We start from the raw sequence: 27722 nt of genomic DNA, 5'->3' as shown, positions 1-27722 counted from the left end.
CCCAATGGCCGCACTGGTCCTCTAGACTACTACTTCAGGCCACTGTACTGGCTGTTCTTTCTGCCAGGAATGCCCTTCCCAAGGACATCTCCACGGCAAAGTCCTGTATCTCTTTTAAGTCTGCTCCAGTGTCACTCTTCCATGAGGCCTACCATCCCTAACATTGCAACCCATCTCACCTCCGGTACTTCTAATACCCTTTCCTTTCCTACTTTTATTTTTTAGGCCCTATAGTTTCCTAACATACTATTCATTCATTTCCTTATAATGCCTCTTGCTTATTGGCTATTTCTTCCTACTGGAATTTATGCTCCCCAAAGGCAGGGTATTTTTGTTTCTGTCTTGTTCGTTGGCAATGTGCAGCACATGATGGGCACTCCAGAAATATTTGTTGAATGGATGAATCCATGAGTAACAGGGATAAAAATTTTAGAATACAATTATTTGCTCAAAAAATACTTTTTCTTCCCTCCTAACCACTAGACCCCTAGTGAAGGAAATACTTTTTAAGGGCACAGCAAGGAGAGAGGAGACAGATGTGTTACATTAATAACCTGAAGTTACCATCTTAAAAACACTGTATTGGTTTTCCCCTAAAACCTTCTGCTTATTCCAGAAAACCATTTGTAGCACAGAAAAATACTTCCGAGATTCAGATATAGTTTAAAATTAACCAATAAAATGTGTACCTGTCCTAAGAATTCCACTTTTATAAAACTAATTCTAACACATTTTTTTAATTGCCACAGCAAATGAAAATTACCCTATGAAAGTACCCCCTCTCTAGGGGCACCTAGGGCTCAGTCAGTTGGGCATCCAACTTCGGCTCAGGTCATGATCTCACGATCCGGGAGTTCGAGCCCCACGTCGGGCTCTGTGCTGACAGCTCAGAGCCTGGAGCCTGCTTCAGATTCTGTGTCTCCCTCTCTTTGCCCACCACCTCACACTCTGTCTCTTTCTCTCTCAAAAAATGAACATTTAAAAAACCTTTTTAAAAATGCCCCCTCTAGGGAAATGTACTTTCACTTGAGTTGCTTGAGATATAAACTGTACTTTTCCTTCGTATTACCTCTGCTTTAGGTTTTCTATCCTCCTCCTCTTGACTGACAGTGCCACCATCTTCTTCAGCATCACTTTTCTGCTTCTCTTCTAAGACAGAAATCAAAAGTACAACAAACTGAGCGAAACCTTATATTTGTTTTTGGTAATTAGACCATTAGCATTAGAACATGCTTCAACATTCAAAAGCAATCTTTATTGTTTGAAAACACCTTAGGGTCTTAGCTTAAAGCAGATATTCTGGGGCCTACTTCTTACCAAGTTTTTCTTCACCTTCCTCCTCCTCGTCTCCCTTGTCCTTTTCCTCTTCCTTCTCTTCTTCTTCCTCCTTCACATCTGGTTGAGGGGCATCAGTTTTCTTATATTCCACAGGACTTGACTGTTTCTGAAATATTCCCCCAAAATGCAACAATTTTGCTTACGCTTTTATGTTAATACCTACAAACTAAGTTCTATACGAGGCTAAATACTGGGGTAAGGAAATAAAAATGAGTTAAGATATATAGGGGTGCCTGGGTGGCTCAGTCAGTTAAGCATCCAACTCCTGACTTCGGCTCAGGTCATGATCTCCCAGTTCGTGAGACTGAACCCTGCAGTGGGCAGTGTGCTGACAGGGCAGAGCCTGCTTGGGATTCTCTTTCTCCTCTCTCTGCCCCCCTCCTCCAAAATAAGTAGATACACTTAAAAAAAAAAAAAAAAAAAAAAAAAAGGTTTAAAAATGAGGTAAGATGTAATTCCTGACCTGAGAGTTTTCTCTTCAGTGAGCATGTGTGCAGGTCAAGGGCAGAAGAAACAGTACGAACAAAGGGTGAGAACAAAGAACGAAACATACCCAGTGCAAGGTGAAACATAATCCTCGTTTAATAGAAGTAGAGCACTTAAACAGAATTTTCTTGCCCTTTTTTTTTTTTCTGGAGTGCACACAACAAAGACTAAACAAGAAAAACTAAAAATAAGGCTGGATTACTCCCAAATGTATTTTGGGGGGGAAGTAGGGATGCTGAAGGAAGAATGCATAATGAAAAAAATAAAAGACTGAATTGTAAAGTATATGAAAACAGCTATCCTAGGAAGAAAAGCTGGTTTGGGCCCAGATGGCTGGTTCTATACCTAAGTTGTTGTGTTTTCTGTTTTTGTTTTCCAGAAAGCTGCTGCCAAATATTATGGAAGGACAATATTGCAGGCTTAAGTACTTACTAGAAACTGAAGGGCTATAAATCCTCCTCCCATCCGGGCACAATAAATGGCCACTGAGAGTAGTGAGTAAGGTTCCAGGTGTGGCCCACTCATTACTGATCTCAGGCAACAGATCTTAGTTATATTTAATATGAGTTCTTTCTAAAAGTGACTAAAAAAAGAAAAACTCATACCTTTCCAGAGCAGCAGAAGAGGATAACAAGAAACACAGGCAGAGCTACTGTCAGGATGTAGACTACCCAGAGCCACGGGCGCTCCTCGGCCGCCTCAATCATCTGCCCCACCACACCTGGCTGAGAAACAGGATGAGACGGAGCTCAGGTCCTTGTTTTTGACACCAAATACATAGGTGGCACCGTTTTGCTGTTTAACCTCTGTATGGCATTCCTCCCTTGTCAAAGGGTTTGAGCCAAGACAGTCATACAACATAAAAAGGAAATAAGAGAAAGTCTCCATTTTCCCCGCTTTTACCATCAAGGTGGTTTCCCTTGCACAGGTGTGAAAGCAGGTTTCTTAATCACCCGCCAGAGGCCCCCTTAACCTCACCGCCAGTGAATGAATGATTTCTTGATCTCAATTATCTCTGGCTCTCGCACTCACAGCTTGGCCATATGGCCAATTGTGTGAAAATTCCATATATTGGTAAACCATGATTCAACATTTAAGAGTGCATTAAAATATATCCTAGGGGGCACCTGGGTGGCTCAAGTGGGTTAATTGTCTGACTCTTGATTTCGGCTGAGGTCGTGATCTCACAGTTCATGGGATCGAGCCCTGCGTCAGGCTCTGCGTGGACAGCACAGAGCCTGCCTGGGACTCTCTCTCTCCACCCCTCCCAACATGTGGTCACATGCTCTCTTTCTCTCTCTTAAACATTAAAGACAAAAATGTTTAATTAAATACACACATACCCTAAATGGCAAATTTTGTTAAATATGCTTTAACAAAGTAAAAAAAAAATTACCCTACACATAACACAAATAGGGAATCTGAAGCCATCATGTCAGACTGGTGAAATCATGTCCAAACACCTGGTATTTTGTTTTTAGCAGGCATACAGTCACACATTTTATGCCACTATTCCCAAATAAGGTAAAAGACAAATCCTAGAAGATAGCCTGTCACAAAAGAAACAATTTGTTACTTGCAATAACAGACATAAATGCGTAAGAAACAAGTAAGCACAAACCTCAGCAGCTCCGTCGGCAGCTTTCTTCAGGCCCCATCCATCATTGGCCCAATCATCAACTACTCTTCGATCACCGCAAATAATAAAGTTGTCAAAAAAAATGTCTGAGGTCATGGACCACAGCTCCAAGCCAATAGCACTAAAAGGAGTCATTTTGAAAGGTTCCAGATCTTCAAAGAAGTCTGGATTTGGTATTTTCCGGGGCTTCCAGATTCCCTTAGGAAAAATTTTAAAAAATCACTTCAGATAATGAACAACACAAACTTATGGTGAACCTAAATAAGAACTAAGATGAATTCTGCATGATCAATGAAGGCCAAGTGCTGACTTTGTAAAACTCAACTGAGCAACAGGAAGAAAACAATAAATGCTACTGACGCCTCTAAGATGTCTGGATTCCAACTACTTTCAATTTCTAACATCATCCATGACCTTGATCCAAACCAACACCTCACTCTGCCTGGCACATTCCAACAGACTCTTATCAATAAACAGCCTTGAACAAGTACCAACTTGTCCAGTAGTGATTTAAAATGTACATGACCTTCAACCAGCAATTTTACTTCTTGATAACTAGCTAGAGAAATGGTTACCACATACACCAGACATGTTCAAGGATGATTACTACAGAAAGGACGCCGAAAGCAAAAATGGCAATCCACCTAAATGGCCATCCACAGAACAGCTAAAGGCACTTTTAATTAAAGGGCAATTTTAATTTATCTTATTGCTTGACTGCACAATTAAAAATACACTTACAAACGGAAAAGTACACACATAGTGTATGCACAAAGAGACCTATGCCTTACATTTTAAAGGGAACCAAGTGGAAATTAACAATGACAAATCATCTGACTAGGACAGAAACAGCAAGACAGACCAGGGTCTAAGTGGTTACATGTTTGTAGTGAAGTTGCAGCTTTATAACATCACTAGCTCTATTCTGAGCATTTTATTTGCATCTCACAGTCTTTTCACAGCTGAAATACTAGGTGAAGCAATGACCGGACTCAGGGTCGGGGAGCCCCTTCCCATGTCAGGGCTCTATCCACCCCATTCCATGGATTGCTGGTTTGGGTCCAGTGGCTGCAACACCCCCACCACACAACATAAGGGTGCCCAAATCACAAGTTTTCCATTTTTCTTTTCCTTTTTGAAACACAAGTTACAAAGCAATTAGGAAAGCTCTTCCTTCCAGTTTCTAGGTTTATTTTTTTCAACACTTAACATACAAACTCTCTCTCAATTCGGCAGTTTGTTCTTAATTCAATAGTCTGAATACAGTGATCCACCTTAAGGCCTCACTACAAACAAAACTTCTATCCAAACAAACAGATCAGTGAGGCAACTCAACCATCAAGAGGCACAAACCTGGTAGTTAGGATTGTCAATCATGGGAGGCTTCCATTTGCCTTTATAATTAGGGTTGTCAATCATAGGTCGCTGCCAGAGACCACACCCAGGGGCTGACTCACACTTAGGGTTGGCAATCTGAGGAGCCTCCCATTCTCCATCCATATCTTCATCCCTGTGGAGAGACAAATTACAAATGGATCCTGTGATGCAGGACTGATGGCCACGCCAGGGTTCCCCTGAAATCCTGCAGAAATTCTTTCACGGTGTCATACTATGATGACACTGGAGTACCATCTTGTTTCTGCATTTCCAGTAACATGACAGTCACGTTAAAAAAGACAAACATGGGGGTGCCTGAGTGGCTCAGTCGGTTAAGTGTCCGACTTTGGCTCAGGTCATGATCTCACGGTTCTTGAGTTCGAGTTCCACATCAGGCTCTGGGCTGACAGCTCAGAGCCTGGAGCCTGCTTCAGATTCTGTGTCTCCCTCTGTCTGCCCCTCCATTGCTTGCACTCTGTCGCATTGTCTCAAAAATAAATAAACATTAAAAAAAAAAAGACAAATATGAGGATGCCTGGGTGGCTCAGTCAGTTAAGTGTCCAACTTCGGCTCAGGTCATGATCTCTTAGTTCATGAGTTTGAGCCCTGTGTCGGGTTCTGTGCTAACAGCTCAGACTGGAGCTTGCTTCAGGTTCTGTGTCTCCCTCTCTCTGTCCCTCCCCTACTCACACTGTCTCTCTCTCTCTCTCTTAAAAAAAAAAAAAAAAAAAAAAAAGGCAAACACAAAATTAAATTTGTTGAGCTGTACACTTAAGTTAGACACTTGGCTATATTTAATTATTAATTTTTACTTCAGTAAAAAAGCAAGTAATTTAAAAAATTAACTGAAGCTCTTACCAATCCTCCGGCTTCTCTGCATCTGGATCAGGTACATATTCGGGCTCATCATCTAACCAGCCTTCAGGTTTTGTAGCTTCTTCATCTGCAATCTTAGCAGGGGCATCTTCATCCCTTGAACACAAAGGAAAAGGCTAGTTATGACAGCACTGACCAGGGAATCATAATATGATCCCACTTGTGAATCTGAAACAGGGCAATCTAAAATACTGAAGTCTTGCTTAACCTCAAAATTTTAAATAATTCCTTCTAGACAATATCTGTAACTTATTCATCTGATAATGGTCTAGTATTCAAAATACAGAGAGAGCTCTTACAACTCAGTAATAAAAAGACAACCCAATTTAAACAATGGCAAAGGATGTAAATAGACATTTCTCCAAAGATACACAATTGGCCAATAAGCACATGAAAAGATAATTTAACATCGTTAGCCATCAGAGAAATTCAAATCAAAAGCATAATAAAATATCACTTCACATCCACTAGGTTGGCTGTGAGAAAAATGATGGATAAAAACAAGTGTTGGCAAGGACGTGGAGACACCAGAACTCCCATACGTCACTGGTAGGAAAGTAAATTAGTACACCCACTTTGGAAAAGTTCGGCCGTTTCTCAAAAAGTTAAACGCATAGTCATCATATGACCCAGCGATTCCACTCCAAGAGAAATGAAAACGTGGAACCACCCAAAAACCTGTATATGACTGTTCATAGCAACATTATTCATAACCATTTCCAAAAAACGGAAACAAGCTAAACATCAGTCAACTAAAGAACGGATGAATAAAGTGTGTCGTTATCCACACAATGGAGTATTCATCAGACAGAACAAGGAACAAAGTACTGACACGTGCTTCAACATGGATGAACCTTGAAAACATTATGATGAAAACATTATGAAAAAAGCCAGACACAAAGGGTCGCATATTGTATATAGTATGCTATGTCCAGAATAGGTTAATCCAGAGACAGAAAGTAGATTAGTCATTGCCAAGGGGCTGGTGGAAGGAAGAAACAGGAAGTAACTGCTTAATGGGTATGGGTTTCTTTTTGGATGATACAAATGTTCTGGAATTAGACCGTGGTGGCAGTGGTTGCACAATACTGTGAATATACTAAATTGCTGAATTGTACAAATTAAGAGGATGGATTTTAGTATGTGAATTATAATTCAATTACTCTGAAAATAAAAGTTCATCAAGAAGAACCTAATTTCAAAGTTTTATGCGGTTACTGTATAACAGTGCCACTTCAGCTGATAAAACAAAGACATCTTCTATCCTTGGTCACAATTACGGCTTCTTTTTTGAATAATGCTTATTTTAAATGAATGGCATGAGAACTTGTATAATATTCAGCTGGCCCTTTTAATTAAGCCAAACATTCACACTCCCACCCCTAAAATAAAACAGCTAGGTAGGCGGAGTCCAGACCTAATGTTCACGAATATACAAACTTAGCATTTATACTAGCACAGCATAAAAGTTCAGGTACCCATACTTTAAGGGAGGAAAAACATGAGCTAGAATTTAACTCCTCTTTGTTCACTTCCTGACGTTTCTGAAAGTCACTGTATCCGAGTTCAAACATGGCCACACACAAGAGTCTAACCCTGCCTGTTTTCACTCTCCATTACTCTCCCGTTTTACACTGCATGAAAAGCTCCACACTATATACTCCAGTTCGCTCACACGTGTCAAGCTCACTCCTGTTCCCCCACTACTACACACGCTGTTCTTCCTCAACTGGGAATATCATTTCTGATCATCACCACTGGATTGATGCCTACCCCACTTTCAAGTCTCAGTTTGACCTGCGCTGCTTCAAGAAGCCACCCCTGGATCAGGTAGACCCAGTGCTCTGGTCACCTGCTGACACCTACTGCTAGATCACTTGCCACCTGCAGGCCAACTTCACCTGCCTGTCTCATGGCTGAAACTGGAGCTTTGTGAGCAGCTAGTATCCCCACGGTTTTGTTCCACTGCCCAAAGCAGAGCAGACATGTCTTGAGTGAGATTTAAATGGGAAAAGGTTATTTTTCAAGTTAAAATTTAACATTTCAAGACTTTTAGATGTGAATTAATAGAAGTGCTGAAAAGGCCAGGCCAGAAGAGGTTCTGCTATAAACCAACCATGTTACCACAAACTCTTTCATCAATTTCAGCATTTTGTGGCTTATGAAATGGTGTCAGGCAATCCAGACGATCACTATGGCCCCATTGCAGCTACAGTGGTCTACGTTTCTCCTACCATTTAGACAGCATCACAGATTATTGAAATTATGAGATCTTAGCCAACATTCGGTTGTTTAGGCCACGTGGAATGTATGAAATGCTGCACTCCAAGACTCACCAGTCATCCGGTTTGACAGCATCAGGATCTGGTATTTTTGGTCTTTCATCCCAGTCCTCAGGCTTCTGGTCATCTGGGTCCTCAATTTCACGTGAAGGATTTACAGAAGGAGTCATGTCGTTTAGCAAATTTCCACTATTCACAACAGATTGGTCCACTAGTATTTCAAAACTATTATCTGGATTCAGGACTGAAAAAATTAAATGCAATTTTAAAAAGTTAATTAACCACTCATTCCCCAAGCTCTCTTTACACAACAGAAGATCATATTTCTAACAGAAAACAGAAGCACAGAGTAATGACCTCAGGGCATTAGAGTCAGAACATGGTCTTGAAACTTTAAGCAAATTAACCCACTCTTCCTTAACTATAATTCATAAACACTAGTTCCTCAGGATTTTAAAATTAAAACATAATGATACATAAAATTTAAAACACCAAAAGACTTCAATTATGGACATTAAAAACAGCAAAACACCAAAGGTATATAAACTGATGCAATGATGATCCGATACAAATGGTTACACACCAGTCAACAGGCAAATAAGTTTATTTATTATAACCATCCCCCCAAGTGGAAAAAGCCCTCTTCCTCATTTTTTGAATTGGTACTACCGCCATCTATGTTACTAAAATTTCAAAGTACACAAGTTTTTTATTTTATGCATTGAACCACATGTCCACTTATGGTTGTACTTTTGGAGCCCAGTAGAATTTTAAATCCATAAAGGTATCTCAAATGAGACTTCCTCTAAAGCCCAGATCCTATACCTAAATGTCTCCCAGGCAGCACATCCAGAATACTATGGAAATCAAGCAGCAACCACTCCACTGTCCTCAGTAATGACCAAGACCAGCAATGTCAGCAGTAGTATGTACTCACGGAGAGCTGCTGCTGCTTTTGTGAAGTTAAGAGAGCAAGTGAAATATAGCACCTTCAATTTTTAATAAAAAAATGACACGTTTATACACATACAGCCAAACATATGTTACAATATTGATATTTCAAATAATTTTAAACATCTTTTGTTTTGCTTATTTCTAGCTTTTGAATTCCACACTGAGGATGTATTACTTTTGTTACAAATAAAAAAGTTACTATATTCTTTAAGAAAAGAGGCATGTCTATATACGCTCAAACCATCAGGAAAAACTTCATTAAAACAAAAGATGCAGTCCAAACGATTAAATTCAACTGTCTAGGTGTTGTAGCATCCAAAGTTCAACTGACAGATAATTTGAAAAAAAAAGTACATATATTTCTACTGTGTCCTATCATTTAACATGTTATCAACAAGAAAATAATGACAAGAAAACGAGGGGAATCAGCAAAGCTCTTTATGGAACACAAAAGATCACTCTGAAAATGTCTCAAACCACACTTCTCAATTCAACCTACGGGAGGAGAAACCTTTTTTTTTAGTGATGAGAGATTAAGTTCTTTACACCACTATGATACTAAGTCAACAGAAACTCTTACTTGCAGGCTTGGGCCTCCTCAAGGTGTACAACCTTTAAATTAAAAAGATGATAAATGCTATCACACCCCCAAATTAATGCATATTCTTACTTAATGTATAAAGATGTGTTTTCTTATCAGTAAAATAGGTCTTTAGATCTGCATCTGGCCTCTTAGCGTGCTTTTCTTCATATACACCCGTTTTGGGGTTTTTGTGGCGGAAGATGAAGTGCAATTTATAGTCTTCTCCACATTTATCTGGACCAAACATAATCGTATAAGGGGTCTTGTCGTGGAACTGATCCTTCAGAAACAAAAATGAATTATTTTAAGTGACTCAGTCAAAGTGTTCAAAAGCAAACTTTCAAAGTGTGATATTTCCTCTAATAAAATCCCAGTTTTTGTCACCTTAAAGAAAAAACATTCATTTATGAGGCTTATATAGCTACCAAAGAAAAAGAAACTTTACATGAGAATATATGAAACTGCTTTAAAAAACAAAACAAAACAGTAGGGGCACCTGGGTGGCTCAGTTGGTTAAGCGTCCAACTTCGGCTCAGGTCATAATCTCACAGTTCGTGAGTTCGAGCCCCACATCAGGCTCTGTGCTGACCGCTTGGAGCCTGGAGCCTGCACTTCAGATTCTGTATCTTCCTCTCTCTCTCTGCCCCTCCCCTGCTCGCACTCTGTGTGTCTCTAACTTAAAAATAAGCATTTTTTTAAAAGTTAAAAAAAAAAAAGTCAAACTGGTGCAGTCACTCTGGAAAACAGTATGGAGGTTCCACAAAAAATTAAAAATACAACTACTCTACGACCCAGCAATTGCACAACTAGGTATTTATCCAAAGGATATAGGTGTGCTGTTTCGAAGGGGCACATGCACCCCAATGTTTACAGCAGTACTATCGACAACAGCTAAAGTTTGGAAAGAGCCCAAATGTCCACTGACAGATGAATGGATAAAGAAGATGTGGTATATACATACAATGGAGTATTACTCGGCAATCAAAAAGAATGAAATCTTGCCATTTGCAACTACATAGATGGAACTGGACAGTATTATGCTAAGTGAAATTAGTCAGTCAGAGGAAGACAAAAATCATATGACTTCACTCATATGAGGACTTTAAGAGACAAAACAGATGAACATAAGGGAAGGGAAACAAAAATAATATAAAAACAGGGAGGGCAACAAAACATAAGAGACTCTTGAATATAGAGAACAAACAGAGGGTTGCTGGAGGGTTTGGGGTGGGGGGGCTAAATGGGTAAAGGGCATTAAGGAATCTACTCCTGAAATCACTGTTGCACTATACGCTAACTAACTTGGATGTAAATTTAAAAAATAAATAAATTATTTTTAAAAAGTAATGCATATACGTATAGCTAGTTACTGCTTCTTTCATAAAACAAAAAAATAAGTTTGCCAAAACTAAAAATTACCTAGAACAGAAATCAGGATAAGATAGAATGGCTTTGAAATTCACATTTCAAATAAAAAGCAAAGAAGTGTCAAAGTCATTATTCCCAATCCTCTAAATATTTCAAAAGCAGGAGAGGAGGTCTTTATTTACACAAGTGTAAACAAAACTTTCCTTTTCTCTAAAATCCTTAAAAGATAACTGTGTGGGTGTCTGGGTGGCTCAGTTGGTTGAGTGTCCAACTTCAGCTCAGGTCATGATCTACCAGTTTGTGAGTTCGAGCCCCATGTCAGGCTTTGTGCTGACAGCTCAGAGCCTGAAGCCTGCTTCAGAGTCTGTGTCTCCCTCTCTCTCTGCCCTTTCCCCACTCATGCTTTGTCTCTCCCTCAAAGATAAACATTAAAAAAAAAAAAAAAAAAAAAAGATAACGGTGGGTGGTCCCATAAGGAAACAGGAAGTACCTACCAGGTTGAGTTCTGGGGTTTTGGAAAGCAGTTTCACATAGGCACCACCACATTCTATTCCATTTTGGAAATTAACCTCATACCTAATTTCAAAGAGAAAAGCAGAAAACCATAAGCTATTTTGAAAGATCACATTTCTTAATGTACTTCCCCTTTCCCCCAGTCTTGGTCACATATTTTATCACAGGTCATGCGTTTATCCTTAAGAAAAATTCCATCTTCTATTGCTTTTGAAGATTTTTTTTTTTAAGTAAGCTCTATGCCCAGCATGGGGCTTGAACTCACCACCCCGAGATTAAGAGTCACACCCTCTACCAACTGAGTGCCTCATCTTCTTTTGTTTTTGAATGACTACTCAATACCCCCCACCAAAAATAAGTAAAATAAAACAAAACCTTAATGCAGATTCCCACTGAACACTTTTTACAAAACCCAGAAGTTCATTTGATATTAGGGGTAAAATAATCTGTTTCAAAGAATTTATTCAGCAGGAAAAAAATACTGGATTATAGGATGTTTAATACACCCCAAACCAGCTACTAGAACATACAATTATTCTCATAATTCTTTAAAATACAGTAATAATGTTCTGAGATCTAGGAAGTTTCTATCAAGCAAATGTTTCACTCACTGAACAATGAGAGGCTTGGTATCAAACAGGAAGGGCTTGTTCAGTTTCGCGGAGATGGCATGATGCTTGGCCCGAGACATCAATACAAGTCCTTTATCACCTGGAAGCTTTGTTTCCTTCATTTCATCTACCTCCCACTTTCCTGCAAGACATCAGAAAAAACTCCAGGTATTCCTTAATTATACCTTTGAAGATCTCTTAAATAGTAACAGACAAAACTCCAAGTTGTTTAAGTCTATCATACTGGCAAATTTTTACCATATTCCATTTACCTATGAGAGCTGATCTATTAAACATACACACATTTAACAGGTATTAGGATATGGTTTTTAAAAACCTGTAGCATATTCACTTCATCAACGCCTAGAAAGACCTTCCACTTCCAACTGACAGTACCACAGGTGATAAACTACCTCTCCATTTTATGGTATCAAACAGTCAACAGGTCTAATCCTATGAACACACAGCAAAACTCCCAAGGAGAAAATCTTAAAATGTACACATATGCCTTTCAAACTAGCTTTAAGAGATACTATGGAAACAACACGTGAAGCCTCAATTTGCTCTTACATCTACATCAAATGGAACTCACCATCATATTTGGCAATTTCATCATCAGTGTCCTCTTTCTTGGCTTTGGATAAAATCCACCTATAATTAAGAAGACGAACCCCCAAATTAAGATTTAAAGGACAGCTGGCCTGTGAAAAGAATCAATGGAAATACTAACAAAAGCAAGATCTACCCAGGTCTTCGTAGCCTATTTAACCACTCTACTTTCTTTGACTTTTATTTTTTAAGTTTATTTGTTTAGAGAGAGAGAGAGAGAGAGAGAGAACGAACACATGCTCCATGTGCAAACTTAGAAGGACAGAGAGAGAGGGAGACAGAATCCCAAGCAGGGGGGGGATCCTAGCTGGCTCAGTTGGAGAAAGCATGCAACTGTCTGAGCCCCACGTTGGGTATAGAGATTACTTACTTACAAATAAATAAATTAAAAAAAAAAAAAAAAAAAAGAATCCCAAGCAGGCTCTGAGCTATTCAACTTGGGGCTCAATCTTAAGAACCATGAAATCATGGCCTAAGCCAAAATCAAGAGTCAGACACTTAACTGACTGAGCCACCCAGGTGCCCCTCTTCAACTTTTAAATCTGCCACACAAATAGTAATACATTGAATTCAACTCACAAACCTGTATATATATTAAAAAAAAAAAAAAAAAAAAAAGTACCAAACCCAGGAAACAATTCCACTTTTTTTAAGACTTAAGAGAAAAAAAATTTTCAATTCAAAGAACAATACATAGGGTCGAGGGAAAAAGAGAAATGGAAATTAGACCCACATGCTCTAAAAAAATTTTCTAACTGGGCATCTTCTAAATTTTCCTAAAACAGCACAAACACTGGGGACATAAAATAGACATTTCACTACATAAAATGCTATGCAAAAAGGAATCCATTATCACATCTTACTTATGTGAGGTTTGCCTCCAAGATGTTTTCCCCTAAGAGACACTTACCCTGACAGAGTTCCTCTGTCAAAGGAATCAGCAAAATACACTTCCCCTGTTGGAACCGGAGCTTTGTAGGTGACCTATGTTTAACATAAAAATGAGACTCAAGAATTGAAATTTGCAGCACTATTCCCTTCTTAGTAGGATTTGCTTTTAATTATCCCAAATTTTTATAGCAGGCCCTCAATTCAATGTATAAAAAATTTATCATTGGCAAGATATACAAAAGGCTACTATTTTTAACTTAACTTCCCCTTGGAAAAAGGTCCAAATTTACCTTCATCCTTTGATTATCTCAAGAGGTAAAACAAATAGATTCAAAGACCACTTCAAACCTTTGGAGATGGAGGAGCACTGGTATCTGGTTTTGATTTTGAGTCTTCTACCTCTTCAATTACATCATCGAGGTCGTCCTCAATATCAATCATATCATCATCATGGCCTTCGTGAGCACGAACAATTGTCGTTCCAAGGACCAGTAACATACAAAGCAACCACTTCCCTTCCATGATCTACATATAAAAAAAGTAAAGTAAGTTAAATGTATCACTTCCTTTTAAAATCTTTGTAAAGAGGGGCACATGGATGGCTCAGTCTGTTATGTGTCCAACTTCAGCTCCGGTCACAATCTCGCGCAGTTCATAGGATGGAGTCCTGCATTGGGCTCTGGGCTGACAGCTCAGAGCCTGGAGCCTGCTTTGGATTCTGTGTCTCCCTCTCGGCCCCTCCCCCACTCGTGCTCTGTCTCTCTCAAAAAATGAATAAACATTAAAAAATAAAAAACTAATTATTTTGTGAAGACCGCTAACCCCTCTCTTATTTAAAATTAAGGCATTCAAGGGGCACCTGGGTGGCTCAGTCGGTTGAATCTCCAACTTCCACTCAAGTCATGATCTCACCTTGAGTTCGAGCCCACATTGGGCTCTGTGTTGACAGCTCCAGGCCTGGAGCCTGCTCTGGATTCTGTCTCCCTCTCTCTCTGCCCCTCCCCCTCTCACGCTTTGTTCTCTCAAAAATGAATAAACACTAAAAAAAAATTTTTTTTTAATTAAAACTTTCAAATCAGAGCCAGAACAACTTAACCATGTTATAGGTAAAGAAAGTGAGCCAGAGAGATCAAGGGATTTTCCTAAAAATCAGTTAAAAGATTCAATTTCAAGAAAATTTCAAAATGAAACTCAAAACGATTGTTCCCACATATAATATCATGTTGGCCACCGACCTAGGGTGTCCAAATGCAATTTCAAACTAGCTTTTTGCATTTATAAAGAGTTTGACAATGGACAAAAATCTCTTTCACGTATTAATTTACAATTTACAATGACATGGTAACAGAAGAGCTAATCAGCCTCACATTAAAAAGTTAATAGAGATATTGTTCCAAGATCTTCAAGTTTAGATAGGGCTTTTAACTAGTGTTTTAAGGCTCACCAACAAAAATACTAAGCCAAGGACCAGCTACTTTTATCTCTTATTTTTTAAACACTTAAATGTATTATATCAGGCTGTCATGGCTGGTAGTGGGTCCTCTTTCTAAGGACCACAGATCTGAAGATATAAAAGCTAAGCCACGTGGATGCACAGCATGATTTAAGAATATATAGTACAGGGTTTTAATTGTGCCAGATGAAAAGAGTTCTAGAGATGGAAGGAGGTGATAATTGCACAAGAATGTGAATATACTTTATGCCACAGAACTGTACACTTAATAATGGTTAAGATTATAAATCTTCAACAGAAATTAATTTTTTAAAAAAGAGAGTAAATCTTATGTGTTTTTAAACCACAATAAAAAACTCAAGGAAAAAACCTGAGCTTAATATTTTTCGTCTCTTGTTTACAATAAAGACTTTTATTTCTCAGGCAAAGTCCAAAAAAAGAAAGAAAGAAAAGAAAAGAAAGGAAGAAAGAAGAAAAAAAAACTGAAGGAGCTCCTTCACAAACTTCAAATGGCCCCAATACACAACCCTGGCTGCCATTTTGACCAGTTAAGTTCCTAGAAAAAACATAAATCAATGTACTCTCATGTTGAATTTAAATTTTTTTTTTTTTCAACTTTTTTTAATTTATTTTTGGGACAGAGAGAGACAGAGCATGAACGGGGGAGGGGCAGAGAGAGAGAGGGAGACACAGAATCGGAAACAGGCTCCAGGCTCCGAGCCATCAGCCCAGAGCCTGACGCGGGGCTCGAACTCACGGACCGCGAGATCGTGACCTGGCTGAAGTCGGATGCTTAACCGACTGCGCCACCCAGGCGCCCCTCTCATGTTGAATTTAATGCCAATTCCTTACAAACTCTGTAATCCTTTAGTGTAACTCAACACATAGAACTAAATTTTCATGCATCATTTCCTGGTATTTCTTTTATTTACGCATCTTAGGACTGTGTTCCCAAAATGAAAGAAGGTAAAGTAGACTGGATTCTTAAATGTTTAGCATCTAGACAATGCAGAAAATACAAGTATTAATAAAACCATCCATAACCTTTCCTAGGACTGGATTAGTTTTTAGAAAAAACTCAGTATCAACATTCTGCTACAGTCTCTTATATACTTAAAAAATGCCAGTAATCGTTCATTTAGTCACTGGAAAGACCTTTATTTTATGCAATCAAAATATACAATGGTTTAGCAGTACTGCTTTGATTTACAACTATAAGGGGATTCTGTGAAAGTAAACAGGCTGATTCAACCCTTTTATCTAAATCAATTTTATACAATTCCTAAATTCTCTCTCATACAAACAATGCTATAAAGGGGGATTAGATCCCCAGCAAAAAGCTATAAAACCAAATTAGCCCTAAACACAGCTAAAGCAACAGCTTTATGGCTATAGCTTTTTTCTTTAATTTTTTTTAATGTTTATTTATTTTTGACAGAGACAGAGCATGAGTGGGGGAGGGGCAGAGAGAGAGAGGGAGACACAGAATCTGAAGCAGGCTCCAGGCTCCGAGCTGTCAGCACAGAGCCCGATGCAGGGCTCGAACTCACAGACCGCAAGATCATGACCTGAGCCGAAGTTGGTCGCTCAACCGACTGAGCCACCCAGGTGCCCCTGGCTACAGCTTTTTAAAAGTAAACAAAATGTGGTTAAGACTAGTAGTAATTAAAAGTACAAAACAGGGGTGCTTGGTGGCTCAGTTGCCTAAGCTTCCAACTCTTGATTTTGGCTCAGGTCATGATCTCACGGTTTCATGAGATCAAGCCCCCACACTGACAGCTTGGAGCCTGCTTGAGATTCTCTCTTCCTCTCTCTCTGCCCCTTCCCCTCCCCTCACACTCTAGCATGCTCTCTTAAAAAAGTACAAAACCAATGGATTACTTAGGACTAAGTAAGTACTGGTGCTGGAACACTCTTTTCCAAGGAAAAAAGCTAATTAGGGAGACAGTCTGGTAGGCTAACTACTCACCTTTAAAAAAGGTAGGACTGAATCGCTTCTCGGCCTTTTGGCTAAAATCAAGTGCAAAAAGGTAGGACTGATTTTTATTCCTCAATAATTTTTAATTTGTTGATATATTGTTGCTATGGACTGAACCGCGTTCCCTGGCCACCCCCCCCCCCTCAAATCTGTTGAAGCCCTAACAACGTCCAATGTGACTGTATTTAGAAACAAGACCTTCAAAAATTAAGGTTACTTAAGAGGTCATAGGGTAGGGGCCCTGGTCCAGTGGAATTGGTATTCACAGAAGAGGAAGAGACACAAGAAGCGTTCATGCACAGAGGAAAGTCCACGTGAGGACACAGTGATGGCAGCTCTCTGCAAGCCAATGAGAAAAGTCCTCACCAGAAACCAATCCCAACAACCACCTTGATCTTGAGACTTCCAGCCTCCAGAACAGAGAGAAAATAATTCCCTCCTGTTTAAGCCCTGCCCTTAGTATTCTGTATGGCAGCCCAAGCAGACTACAACAGCTGTCCTCAGGTTTTTAAGTATAATGTAAAGCAGTGTTTCTCAAACTTAAACAGACATCAGCATCACCCAGGGGTGAAACAGATTGCTGGGGTTCATCCCGAGTTTCTGATTCAGTCCACACCTGAATTTTACCTAACTAGTTCCAGACGATGCTGAGGCTGCTGGTTCAGGAATCACACTTTGAGAACCACTGCTTAGGGTTTATGAATAATCCATCTGTGCTTCGTTTTCCAGGATATAAAACATTTTCATATATATTGTTCATGTAAAACCTCCCATAAGGTATTACTCTTTTATTTCACACATTATGAATGAAAACTTAATGAAATTAAAATAGCCTACTTATTACCACAACTAATAAGTGAGACTCAAAGAATTCAAATCCTGTATTTCTATTACACTGGACAAAGTGTCACTACGCAGTTGAAACTGACAGAGTATAATGAACAGAAGACAGGAAGACTAAGGCAGGAAGAGCTAGTAGGGAGTGATCCGGAACAGGGGGGTTCAGGTAGGGTTAGTGAGGATGGAGCGACTGCAGAACAGCTAGTCCCAGATGTGGACCAAGGAGCATGGGGAGAGAAGGCATCTGCGTCACGGAGGCAGAATGGTCCCACTGAAAGGAAAACAGTTTTCAGGTAGCAGAAGGCTACCTGTCCCATCAGGAACAACAAAGAAAATCTCTAGCAAACTTCAGAAAATGCACTTCTCCCCCACTGCCATCTCCTCTACGCTCTGAGTTGCAGAACCTGGTTTTTTAGGTAAGAGAAGTGTGCGGGAACTCATCGGTCACTTTCACATTATCCAGAAGGTCACGAAGCCTATGAGGAATCGGTATGGCCAAACCACAATGCTCACAGCTCTTATGTGCCCTCATGAGCCTCACCCACTGCCAGCTTTACATATACTGCCTTAACACCAGTAATCTGCCAGTACTCCCGAGAAAATGCTACGGCCAATAAGTCCATTCTAGTTCCCACAATCACTATTAAGCCTCCTTAAATGTTCCAAGTTCTGTCAGAGACTTGTCCATACTCACAAACAATTCAGCAATGTATATGAAGGTGATCTTAATTCTCTGTTTTGTTAATGAAAATCCAACATTACCAAGACAAAAAATTCCCCCATCTTATTTCAGTCCCTCTGCCCACACTCTTTATATCAAATGGAATCCAAAGGTAGCACTGACTGCCTGGGTATTTACATAGGATGTTGGCACTACTATGCTTTCTAGAAGAAAACAGGAGAAAATTTAGGTGATCTGGGGCTGGACAATGAGGTTTTACATACAATATCAAAAGCAAAATACATGAAAGACAAATTGGTAAGCTGGGTTTTACTAAAATTAAAAATGTCAAGGGGCACCTGGGTAGCTCAGTTGGTTAAGCGTCCGACTCCTGATTTCAGCTCAGGTGGTGATCTCATGGTTCATGGGTTCCAGCCCCACATGGGGCTCTTGCTGACAGCACAGAGCCTGCTTGGGATTCTGTCTCCCTCTCTCTCTCTCTGCATCTCCTCAACTCGCACTCAAGCTCTTGCTCTCTCCGAGAACTTCAACTCTGAGACTTAAAGAACTCAAACTCACCAATAAGAAAATAAACCAGCCAGTCAAAAAATGGGCAAGAAATCTGAACAGATACTTCACCAAGTGAAATATTCAGATGGAAAACAAACATACGAAAAGATGCTCAATATAATTTGCCAGTAACTGGAAATTAAAACAAGATACCACCATGCACCTATGAGAATGGCTGAGATAAAAAAAAAAAAAAAATGGCAAGGATGTGAAGCAACAGGAGCTCTCACTCATTGCTAGTGAAAATGCAAAATCGTATACCCACTCTGGAAGACAGTGTGGCGATTTCTTACAAAACTAAACATAGTCTTACCATATTTTCAGCAATCATGTTTCTAAGTACTTACCCAAATGATCTGAAAGCTTACAAGTGTCCAAAAACCTGCACACCAATATTTCTAGCAGCTTTATCCATAACCACCCCAAACTTGAAGAATCTAAAATATCCTTCAATAACTCTATGAATAATAAGCAAACTGCAATGCAACATTATTCAGCAATTCAAGGAAATGAGTTATCAAGCCATAAAAAGACATGGATGCATTTTAAACGCACACTGCTAAGTGAAAGAAGCCAGTCTGAAAAGGTGACAGGCTGTATAATTCCAATTAGATGACATTCTGAAAAAAGCAAAACTACAGATACGGTAAAAAAAGATCAGTGGTTACCAGAGGTTTGGGGAAGGCAGTCAGGTTGAACATGTCAGCATCAGGGATAATTTACACAGTGAGACTACTCTGTAGGATGCTATAATTATGCATACATAACACTATGCGTTTGTCAAAACCCATGAACCTTCACAGCACAGAGTGAATCAAAAGTATGAAAATTTTTGAAAAATCATTTAGGAGGTTGAGTGATCCAAGGATAGCACGCAGATGTGACAATCTGTGTTACGCATATATTAAACAGCCTCATCGAAAGGGGTGGAGGGAGACAATGCCGACCTATGTAACTTCAGAAACAAGTGGGGTGTGTAAACTTGACTGTACGAAAACATTTTTCTAGCTGGTGAGTTATTTTCTATGCGTGTACTGGCTAACAATTCTGACACTGCTATATGTGTACACTGGAATTGAACGAGTATTTGGGTGGTGGATGGTGGGAGCCACTTTTCATTGCTGGGTGTGGGAATTTACAGATAAGAAAAAGCCAGAATACTCTACATGGTAATGGAAGAGAGTCGGAGACATCAGCACAAACTCATGTTGTCCTTAATTTACAGAAGATTACACATAGTAGTATTTATAGATATGTGCATATATACCCATTAGTATGCACACATTCCCTTGCTGTGACACTTGCGAGGACCTAGAAGAAACTATACCCCGGTACAATAAATACACCTAATACCAAGATCTTGGGTTTTTTTTTTTTTTAATTTTGTTTTTACATTTATTTATTTTTGAGAGAGAGAGAGAGACAGCTCAAGTGGGGGAGGGGCAGAGAGAGGAGACACAGAATCCAAAGCAGGCTCCAGGCTCCAAGCTGTCAGCACAGAGCCCGACGCAGGGCTCGAACTCACAAACCGCGAGATCATGACCTGAGCCGAAGTCGGACGCTTAACCGACTGAGCCACCCAGGCGCCCCTAGATCTTGTTTTTTTTTTTTTAAAGCAGGCTTCATGTCCAGTGTGGAGCCCAACGCAGGGCTTGAACTCATGACCCTGAGATCAAGACCTGAACTGAGATCAGGAGTCAGACATTTAACCAACTGAGCCACCCAGGTGCCAACCAAGATCTTGATTTTTAAAACCACTTCCAAAAAAAGGGGGACCCCTTGGAGAAATGGCCAACTCTAGGATTGGGGCAGGAAGTACACAAGATAAACCTGGGACATCTTGCAGTGCCAGAAAAAAAATGTTCAAAAAAGAAAACAAAACTAAAATACCCATAATGATGGGAGGGTAGGTCAAAAGAACACAGGAAAGAGTGCCCAATGGCCAAAGCTGGAACAGTATGAGCAAAAAATAAGTGGTACTGGATAATACCCCAAAGTATAAAATAGATGCCCATGGATCTATACTGATACAAATATATGGGTAAATAAACAAATGGGGGAGAAGAGCCTAATTTCCCACTCCTAATGTGTGGGCTGCACATAGTGATGTCCTCCTAAAGAGAACAGTATGGGAAGGGGGAAAGAGAGAGGAACTTTCCACTGGAGAAACCTGGCAAACACTGCCTCACCCAGGTGATCAAAGTCAACATCAACAGTGATAGGTCAGGTTGGTAGCATGTACACTGGATACAATATGATGAAAGAAAGGACTTTAACCTCAATGGTTTTCCTCCCAAATACCCCCAGTCTAGTCATGAGGAAAACAACAAACAAAATCCCAATAGAAGGACATTCTACAAAAAAACCTAACGGTAGTCTTCAAAAACCTCAGGGTCATCAAAAATAAGGAAAGTCTGAAGAAGTATCACAGCCAAGGAAAGCCTAAGGAAACATGAGTAAATGTAACGTATCCTGGAACAGAAAAAGGATAGTGGGTAAAAACAAAGGAAATCTGAATTAATGATGAACTTTAGTTAATATTTATGTATTAATATCGGTTTGTTAATTGTAAATTATAGTAAATATACTCTATTAACAGTAGAAAAAACTGGGTATGCGTCATCTGGGAATTCTCTGTACTATTTTCATTATTTTTCTGTAAATCTAAAGTTGTTCTAAAAATTAGTTTGTATATATATGTGCATACATACGTGTATAAACACATATGTATACACACATACATACACATACACAACCACGTATATATACACATACATATATATAAAAAGATGTTCTACTATTATGCCTCAAATGGTTGATCTCCCTCCTAGGGCTGAAATATACTACAGGAATCTAGTCTAACTCCCCCTTTTTTTAAAAAAAAAAATTTTTTTTTAATGTTTATTTATTTTTGAGACAGAGAGAGACAGAGCATGAACGGGGGAGGGTCAGAGAGAGGGGGAGACACAGAATCCGAAGCAGGCTCCAGGCTCTGAGCTGTCAGCACAGAGCCTGACGTGGGGCTCGAACTCACGGACCGTGAGATCGTGACCTGAGCCGAAGTCGGACACTTAACCGACTGAGCCACCCAGGCGCCCCTAACTCCCCTTTTTGAGAAGAAACTGAGGGCCAGACATTGACTTGCCACAAATCAGTTATTGGCAGAATCAGATCAGAAGTCAAGGTTCCTGCCTCCCAGTGCAGTGCGCCCTTCCTGGTAATTCTACAAATGCTTTCGTCTTAAAGACATGAAGTGATTTTTCACATAGTTTAACATCTAAGAGGATTTCAGAAGAGGATTTCAGAAGAGGATTTCAGGGGTGTTTTCTCTCTTTTTAGGTCTTCATTTGTCTTTACGCTGACAGAATCCGAAGCAGAGTTCACACTTCTATTATCACTTTGTTTTTCTGTTTCTAAGATTATCCATATGAAATACCTAACAAGCAGCTCAGGAGCAAAGCAATAACACTTTTAGAGAATAGACAGCACACCTCTCCTCAACTTCCCCAAAGTCACAGAGCAAGTGGACCCTGTATTTGGAAGGCTCGACAGTAAAAGTGAATTAAGAATTTACCTTTAAACCGAGAAACATTTTTCTCTAGTAAAGAAACATTGACCATGTTTCCTAAAATTCTCTTCTACTTCACAATTCATGCTAACATACATTAGCTCGAGGGCAAGGCTTCCCACATTCCCACATGCGGTAACAGCAAATTCCTCCCAACCCATACTTTAAGCCATTATATTCTTAGAGCACTTCATTTTCCGGTTTTCTTTCAGGGACCATCTTCTCTCCCTCTCTCTCATAATTTTTATCATTCCAAGGCCTTACCTTAAACTCTACAGCAAAGCCCCTCTGAGCCAGGATGCAAATGCTGGATGAATGTATAACCCATAACTAGGTTACTCAGTGCTACATGAAGCCTCACAGTGGGTCCACTTAAATTCCTATCTTGGTCAAACTACAATCACTACAGGAATGAACCTCCAGGACAGCCAGCAATTAAAAAACCAAAGCACAAATATAAAAATCTTTTAACATCTATGAGTCTACTGAAGTGGACAACTGTCTCAAAAATACCTTTAGGTTACATACAAATATGAGTTTTGTGTGGCTCTGCCATAGGATAATGAAAGCAAAGACCAAGTCAATAAAACCAATACTATGGGGCCAACACCAACACCAAAGCTTGATCTAAAAGTAAAACCTACAACATCTAGGTTCTAGAGAAATCAACAAACTGCAGATCCTTCAAATAATTAGTCAATTGGGCTTATAACAAAAGCTGGGTGGCAAAGTTCAAAGATTGTTTTCTGGGGGCACTTGGGTGGCTCAGTCAGTTAAGCGTCTGACTTCAGCTCAGGTTATGATCTTGTAGGTCATGAGTTCAAGCCCCACATCGGGCTCTGTGCTGACAGCTAAGGGCCAGGAGTCTGCTTTGGATTCTGTGTCTCCAACTCTGTCTGCCTCTCCCCCACTCACACTCTGTCTCTAGCTCTCAAAAATAAATAAACGTAAAAAAAAGGCTGTTTTCTGGCAGCCACAGGCTTAGACTGGGAATTCTGTATTACAAAGGGGTTAAAGGAAAAAATGCATCTGATACACATTAGAAAACCTGGCTTGTGTCAGACCCTAAAGCAATATTTATTGCTGACATTAAACTCCGTGAGTGCTAACTATATATCAAGTATGAAAAGAAGTCAGTAGTCTCTAACCCTCAGGAACTCAATCTACATAATATGGTTGTCCATAAAGTCTGGAAACATAAGGAGCCAGGGAATCAAAAACAAATCCAGAAAAGGGGCGCCTGGGTGGCTCAGTCGGTTAAGCGGCCAACTTCAGGTCATGATCTCACGGTTCGTGGGTTTGAGCCCTGCATCAGGCTCTGTGCTGACAGCTTGAAGCCTGGAGCCTGCTTCTGATTCTGTGTCTCCCTCTCTATCTCTGCCTCTCCCCTGCTCATACTCTATCTCTCTCTCAAAAATAAATAATAAAGATTAAAAAAAAAATTTTAATCCAGAAACATAAAAATTTTTTATAGATTTAAAGTGACCTTAATGTCATTATATATACTTGCCTGTGTTTTCAGAGTGTGTGAGTATACTGTAGTATTAGTTCTACTAATCAATTTTGGGGGGTTTTGGGGTCAATATCAAAATAAACTCGTAATATTACAGACTTTTATTTATCTAACTTGCAAAGCAGGCACACAGCTTGTTAGCACTGCTTAAGACTCATGCTAGTATTTTTTTTTCCATAAAAAACAATGCCAGGGGAGCCTGGAAGGCTCAGTTAAGCGTCTGACTTTGGCTCAGAGGTCATGATCTCACTGTTCGTGAGTTTGAGCCCCGTGTCGGGCTCTGGGCTGACAGCTCGGCTCTCAAAATCTCAGGGACAGGAGTCTTTTAAAAGCACTTAATCTACTCACTTTTAATACTTCAATCTACTCTTTTTAACTTTTAAGAGTGAACACATCTTGAATTCTAGAGATGGAAATTCCCTATTTTTAAGCTGACAAATCAGAAAATTAATTCCTGACATCCAAGGCAATATAGTGTATGTGGTGGTATAACCTGTCAAGTCGGAGAAACCTGGGCTCCAGACTCTCCTGCTCCTCTCTGTGGCCTTGCAGCTGACTGAACTTCCAGGAGTCTTCTTTCCCTATTTTATAGATGTGGGTAATGGTACTACTGGCTGAAAGGCTTGCTGTGAAAACAGAAAAAGATAATACAAAGTCTATCAGAATCCAATACTTTATAGGTATATGCAAATAGTTTGTTCTTTGATACACAGTTAGTACAACCAGAGTGAATACACCTTCAATTCTCATACTAGACCAATAGGTCTAATATGTTTGCTTACTCCTCCAATGTTTTTCAGCAAAGCTGAATAATTTTGCATCGCAAGAAAAACCTGCTTTCCACCAAGTATACTGTAGGATTTCTTCTTTAACTCTTCCTTGCAATGGTGTCTATACAATTTTAGCATTGGTATATAGAAATGTCCATGTTTATCTGTGATTTTCTTTCCTGCCCTGTCATCAATCACTTCTCTTCATGAATTCTCTAAAAGTTAATTGATTTTTGGTTAATTATAATTCTGTTCCCAGCACACATTGTGAAAAAAAACAAACTATACACAACAATGTACATGAAACTTCAACTGAGCACAAAATATCCTATTTAACAGAAACAGACACATGCTGCACTGAATTTTAGCAAATCCGGACAACCACCTGGATCAACTTTAGGAATGGGTAAACACTAAAGGAATATTAAATTTCGGGACTCATGGGTGGCTCAGTCAGTTGAGCATCTGACTTCAGCTCAGGTCATGATCTCGTGGTTCATGGGTTTGAGCCCCAAGTCGGGCTCTGTGCTGCCAACTCAGAGCCTGGTGCCTGCTTCAGATTCTGTGTCTCCCTCGCTCTCTGTCCCTCCCCAGCTTGAGTTCTGTCTCTCTCAAAAACAAACTTATATAAAAAGATTTTTTTTTTAATTTCTACCCTGTAATACACGAACTTTTATCCTCAATAAAGACCTATTTAGAAAAAAAATCTTTAAAACAAACGGAGACTTACATTATTTTTTAATTAATTAAATTTACATTTTTATATTTTATCTTTTTAAGTCTATTTTTTTCCTAGGAAAGAGAGTATTGGTCTGGGGCGCCTAGCTGAGTTGGTAGAGCATGTGACTCTTGACCTCAGGTTCATAAGTTTAAGCCCTATGTGGGGCATAGAAGTTATGTTAAAATATATATATATATATATACATACAAAATATATATATGCATACACACACACACACATGGTTTTCTTTTCTTGTGAAGTTTTTGTCTGGTTTTAGTATTAAGGAATACTGGCCTTACTAAATGGGTTAGGAAGTATTCTCTCCTATTTTCCAGAAGAGTTTGTGAAGTTAATTCTTTCCTAAGTTTCTGACAGAATTCACCAATGAAGACACTTGGTTCCAGGCTTTTATTTGTGGGAATCTGTTTCTCAAAAGTTAGGGAAAGTCAACCTTAATTCCTGTAATCCATGAGAAATTAAAAGAAGAACAGAAGAAATCCCCGGGAAGGGATTGTCTCTTCATTAAAGTTGAGGAAGTTCTTTATTCTCAGTTTGTTGAGTATTTTTATCATGAAAGGGAGCTGCATTTTGTCTAATGCTTTTTCTGTGTTTACTGAGATGCAGTTTTTGTCCTTCATTAATGTAGTATGTTACATTCATTACTGTATGTTGAACCAACCTTGCATTCCTGGAATAAATCCCAGTTGGTTATTGGGTAGTGTCCTTTGAATGTTGCTGGATTCCATTTGCTACCATTTTGAGGATTTTTGCATCTATTTTCACAAAAGATGAGGTCTACTGGGGCTCTTGGGTGGCTCAGTAGGTTACACATCTGACTCTTGGATTTCGGATCAGGTCAAGATCTATAGTGTCTATAGATCTACAGATATAGATAGAGCCCCATGTCAGGCTGGTGCTGACAGTTGGTGCTGGTATTAGGGTAGTTTGGCCTCACAGAATGAGTGGGAAGTGTTCTCTCTTCTATTTTTGGAAGAGTTTATGGATGACTGGTGTCAATTCTTCCTTAAGTATTTGCTAGAACTAACCAGTAAAGCCACTTGGTCCTAGGCTTTTCTTTGTGGGACTCATCTTTTAACCTACTGAGCCACCCAGGCACCCCTGTGGACTCATCTTTTAAAAGAAGATATTTCAACTAATTCCTTTAATCCATGAGAAATTAGAAAGATGAACAGAAGAAATGACCTGGCTAATATTCTTGGTTGTTTAGGGGGGAAAAAAAAGTAATTTTTAAAAAGGCAGCATATAGGGGCGCCTGGGTGGCTCAGTCAGTTAAACGTCTGACTTCAGCTCAGATCGTGATCTCATGGTTCAGGAGTCTGAGCCCCACGCTGGGCTCTGTCCTGACAGCTCAGAGCCTGGAGCCTGCTTCAAATTCTGTGTCTCCCTCTCTCTCTGCCCCTCCCCTGCTCATGCTCTCTCTCACTCTCTCTCTCAAAAATACTTTTCTTTAATTTAAAAAGGCAGTGTATAATAAGAAAGGAGGCAGTCTTTCTTTCATGTAGGTTATCCACTCATCTATTAATACACCCTTCTCAAAATTTAAGTCTTATAGGTCTTAGGTATCTTTGGTTATCTAATTTGATCCTCACAAGAACCCCAGGAGGTTCAATCACCCTCAGTTGACACATGAGAAAAATAAAGCTAAGAGAAGTTACATAAACTGTCCTAAGTCACAGTTAGATATACAGTAATGTTTATGAGGGGGAACTCAGAAGTCACAATTCCTCCTCGACTACCCAATAACTTAGCACACTAAGTCAACTACTAACCTCAGGGCCCCAGTTTCTTCACCTCTTAAATGAGAGCACCACCACCATATACTTCTCAGGATCATTGTATGAACAAAATGCACGTAGAAAGTGCTTATGACAGTGCCTGGTTTACAGTACGTACGCATGACATTAGCAGTGATTTCTACTAGTACTAGGTATTGCCCAGTGAGATCATTTAAGTTTCAATGGTTCTAAAACTCCGAGTTTTAAGGCAAATGAGAAATTTTAAATCTTAGATTGGAAAGGAACCAGTTAAAAGGAACTCAATTCCAGGCAGGCACAGATGAACAATTTTACTAGTACTTTTTATACCTTCTGATTGTATTAC

At 39.5% G+C, this 27722-nt stretch overlaps 1 protein-coding gene across 3 annotated transcripts in view; it reads right to left on the bottom strand.

Annotated features, from left to right (window-relative positions):
* Positions 1-27722, bottom strand: part of CANX (calnexin) — a 34144-nt gene that overhangs the window by 3392 nt on the left and 3030 nt on the right. Inside the window, exons 2-15 of one of the 3 annotated variants that reach the window (XM_053907612.1) lie at positions 24604-24736; positions 13876-14052; positions 13547-13620; positions 12620-12678; positions 12028-12169; positions 11398-11479; positions 9623-9815; positions 8053-8242; positions 5699-5812; positions 4817-4973; positions 3446-3661; positions 2430-2549; positions 1318-1444; positions 992-1149 (exon numbers count right to left, since the gene is read on the bottom strand). In XM_053907612.1, coding sequence (XP_053763587.1) covers positions 1007-1149; positions 1318-1444; positions 2430-2549; positions 3446-3661; positions 4817-4973; positions 5699-5812; positions 8053-8242; positions 9623-9815; positions 11398-11479; positions 12028-12169; positions 12620-12678; positions 13547-13620; positions 13876-14049 — 1791 coding nt within the window. In that variant the 5' untranslated portion in view covers positions 14050-14052; positions 24604-24736 and the 3' untranslated portion in view covers positions 992-1006. Of the gene's footprint in view, positions 1-991; positions 1150-1317; positions 1445-2429; positions 2550-3445; positions 3662-4816; positions 4974-5698; positions 5813-8052; positions 8243-9622; positions 9816-11397; positions 11480-12027; positions 12170-12619; positions 12679-13546; positions 13621-13875; positions 14053-24603; positions 24737-27722 lie in introns of those variants that run through there. The other 2 variants (XM_019469675.2, XM_053907611.1) reach the window with 2 other exon arrangements.

Source organism: Panthera pardus, unplaced genomic scaffold, assembly GCF_024362965.1.
Source record: "Panthera pardus isolate Hobbes unplaced genomic scaffold, ASM2436296v1 HiC_scaffold_2, whole genome shotgun sequence".
In the NCBI taxonomy this organism is placed as follows: Eukaryota; Metazoa; Chordata; class Mammalia; order Carnivora; family Felidae; genus Panthera; species Panthera pardus.
The sequence above is the reverse complement of the archived record's forward strand: the minus strand, read 5'-3'. Positions and strand labels throughout refer to the sequence as shown.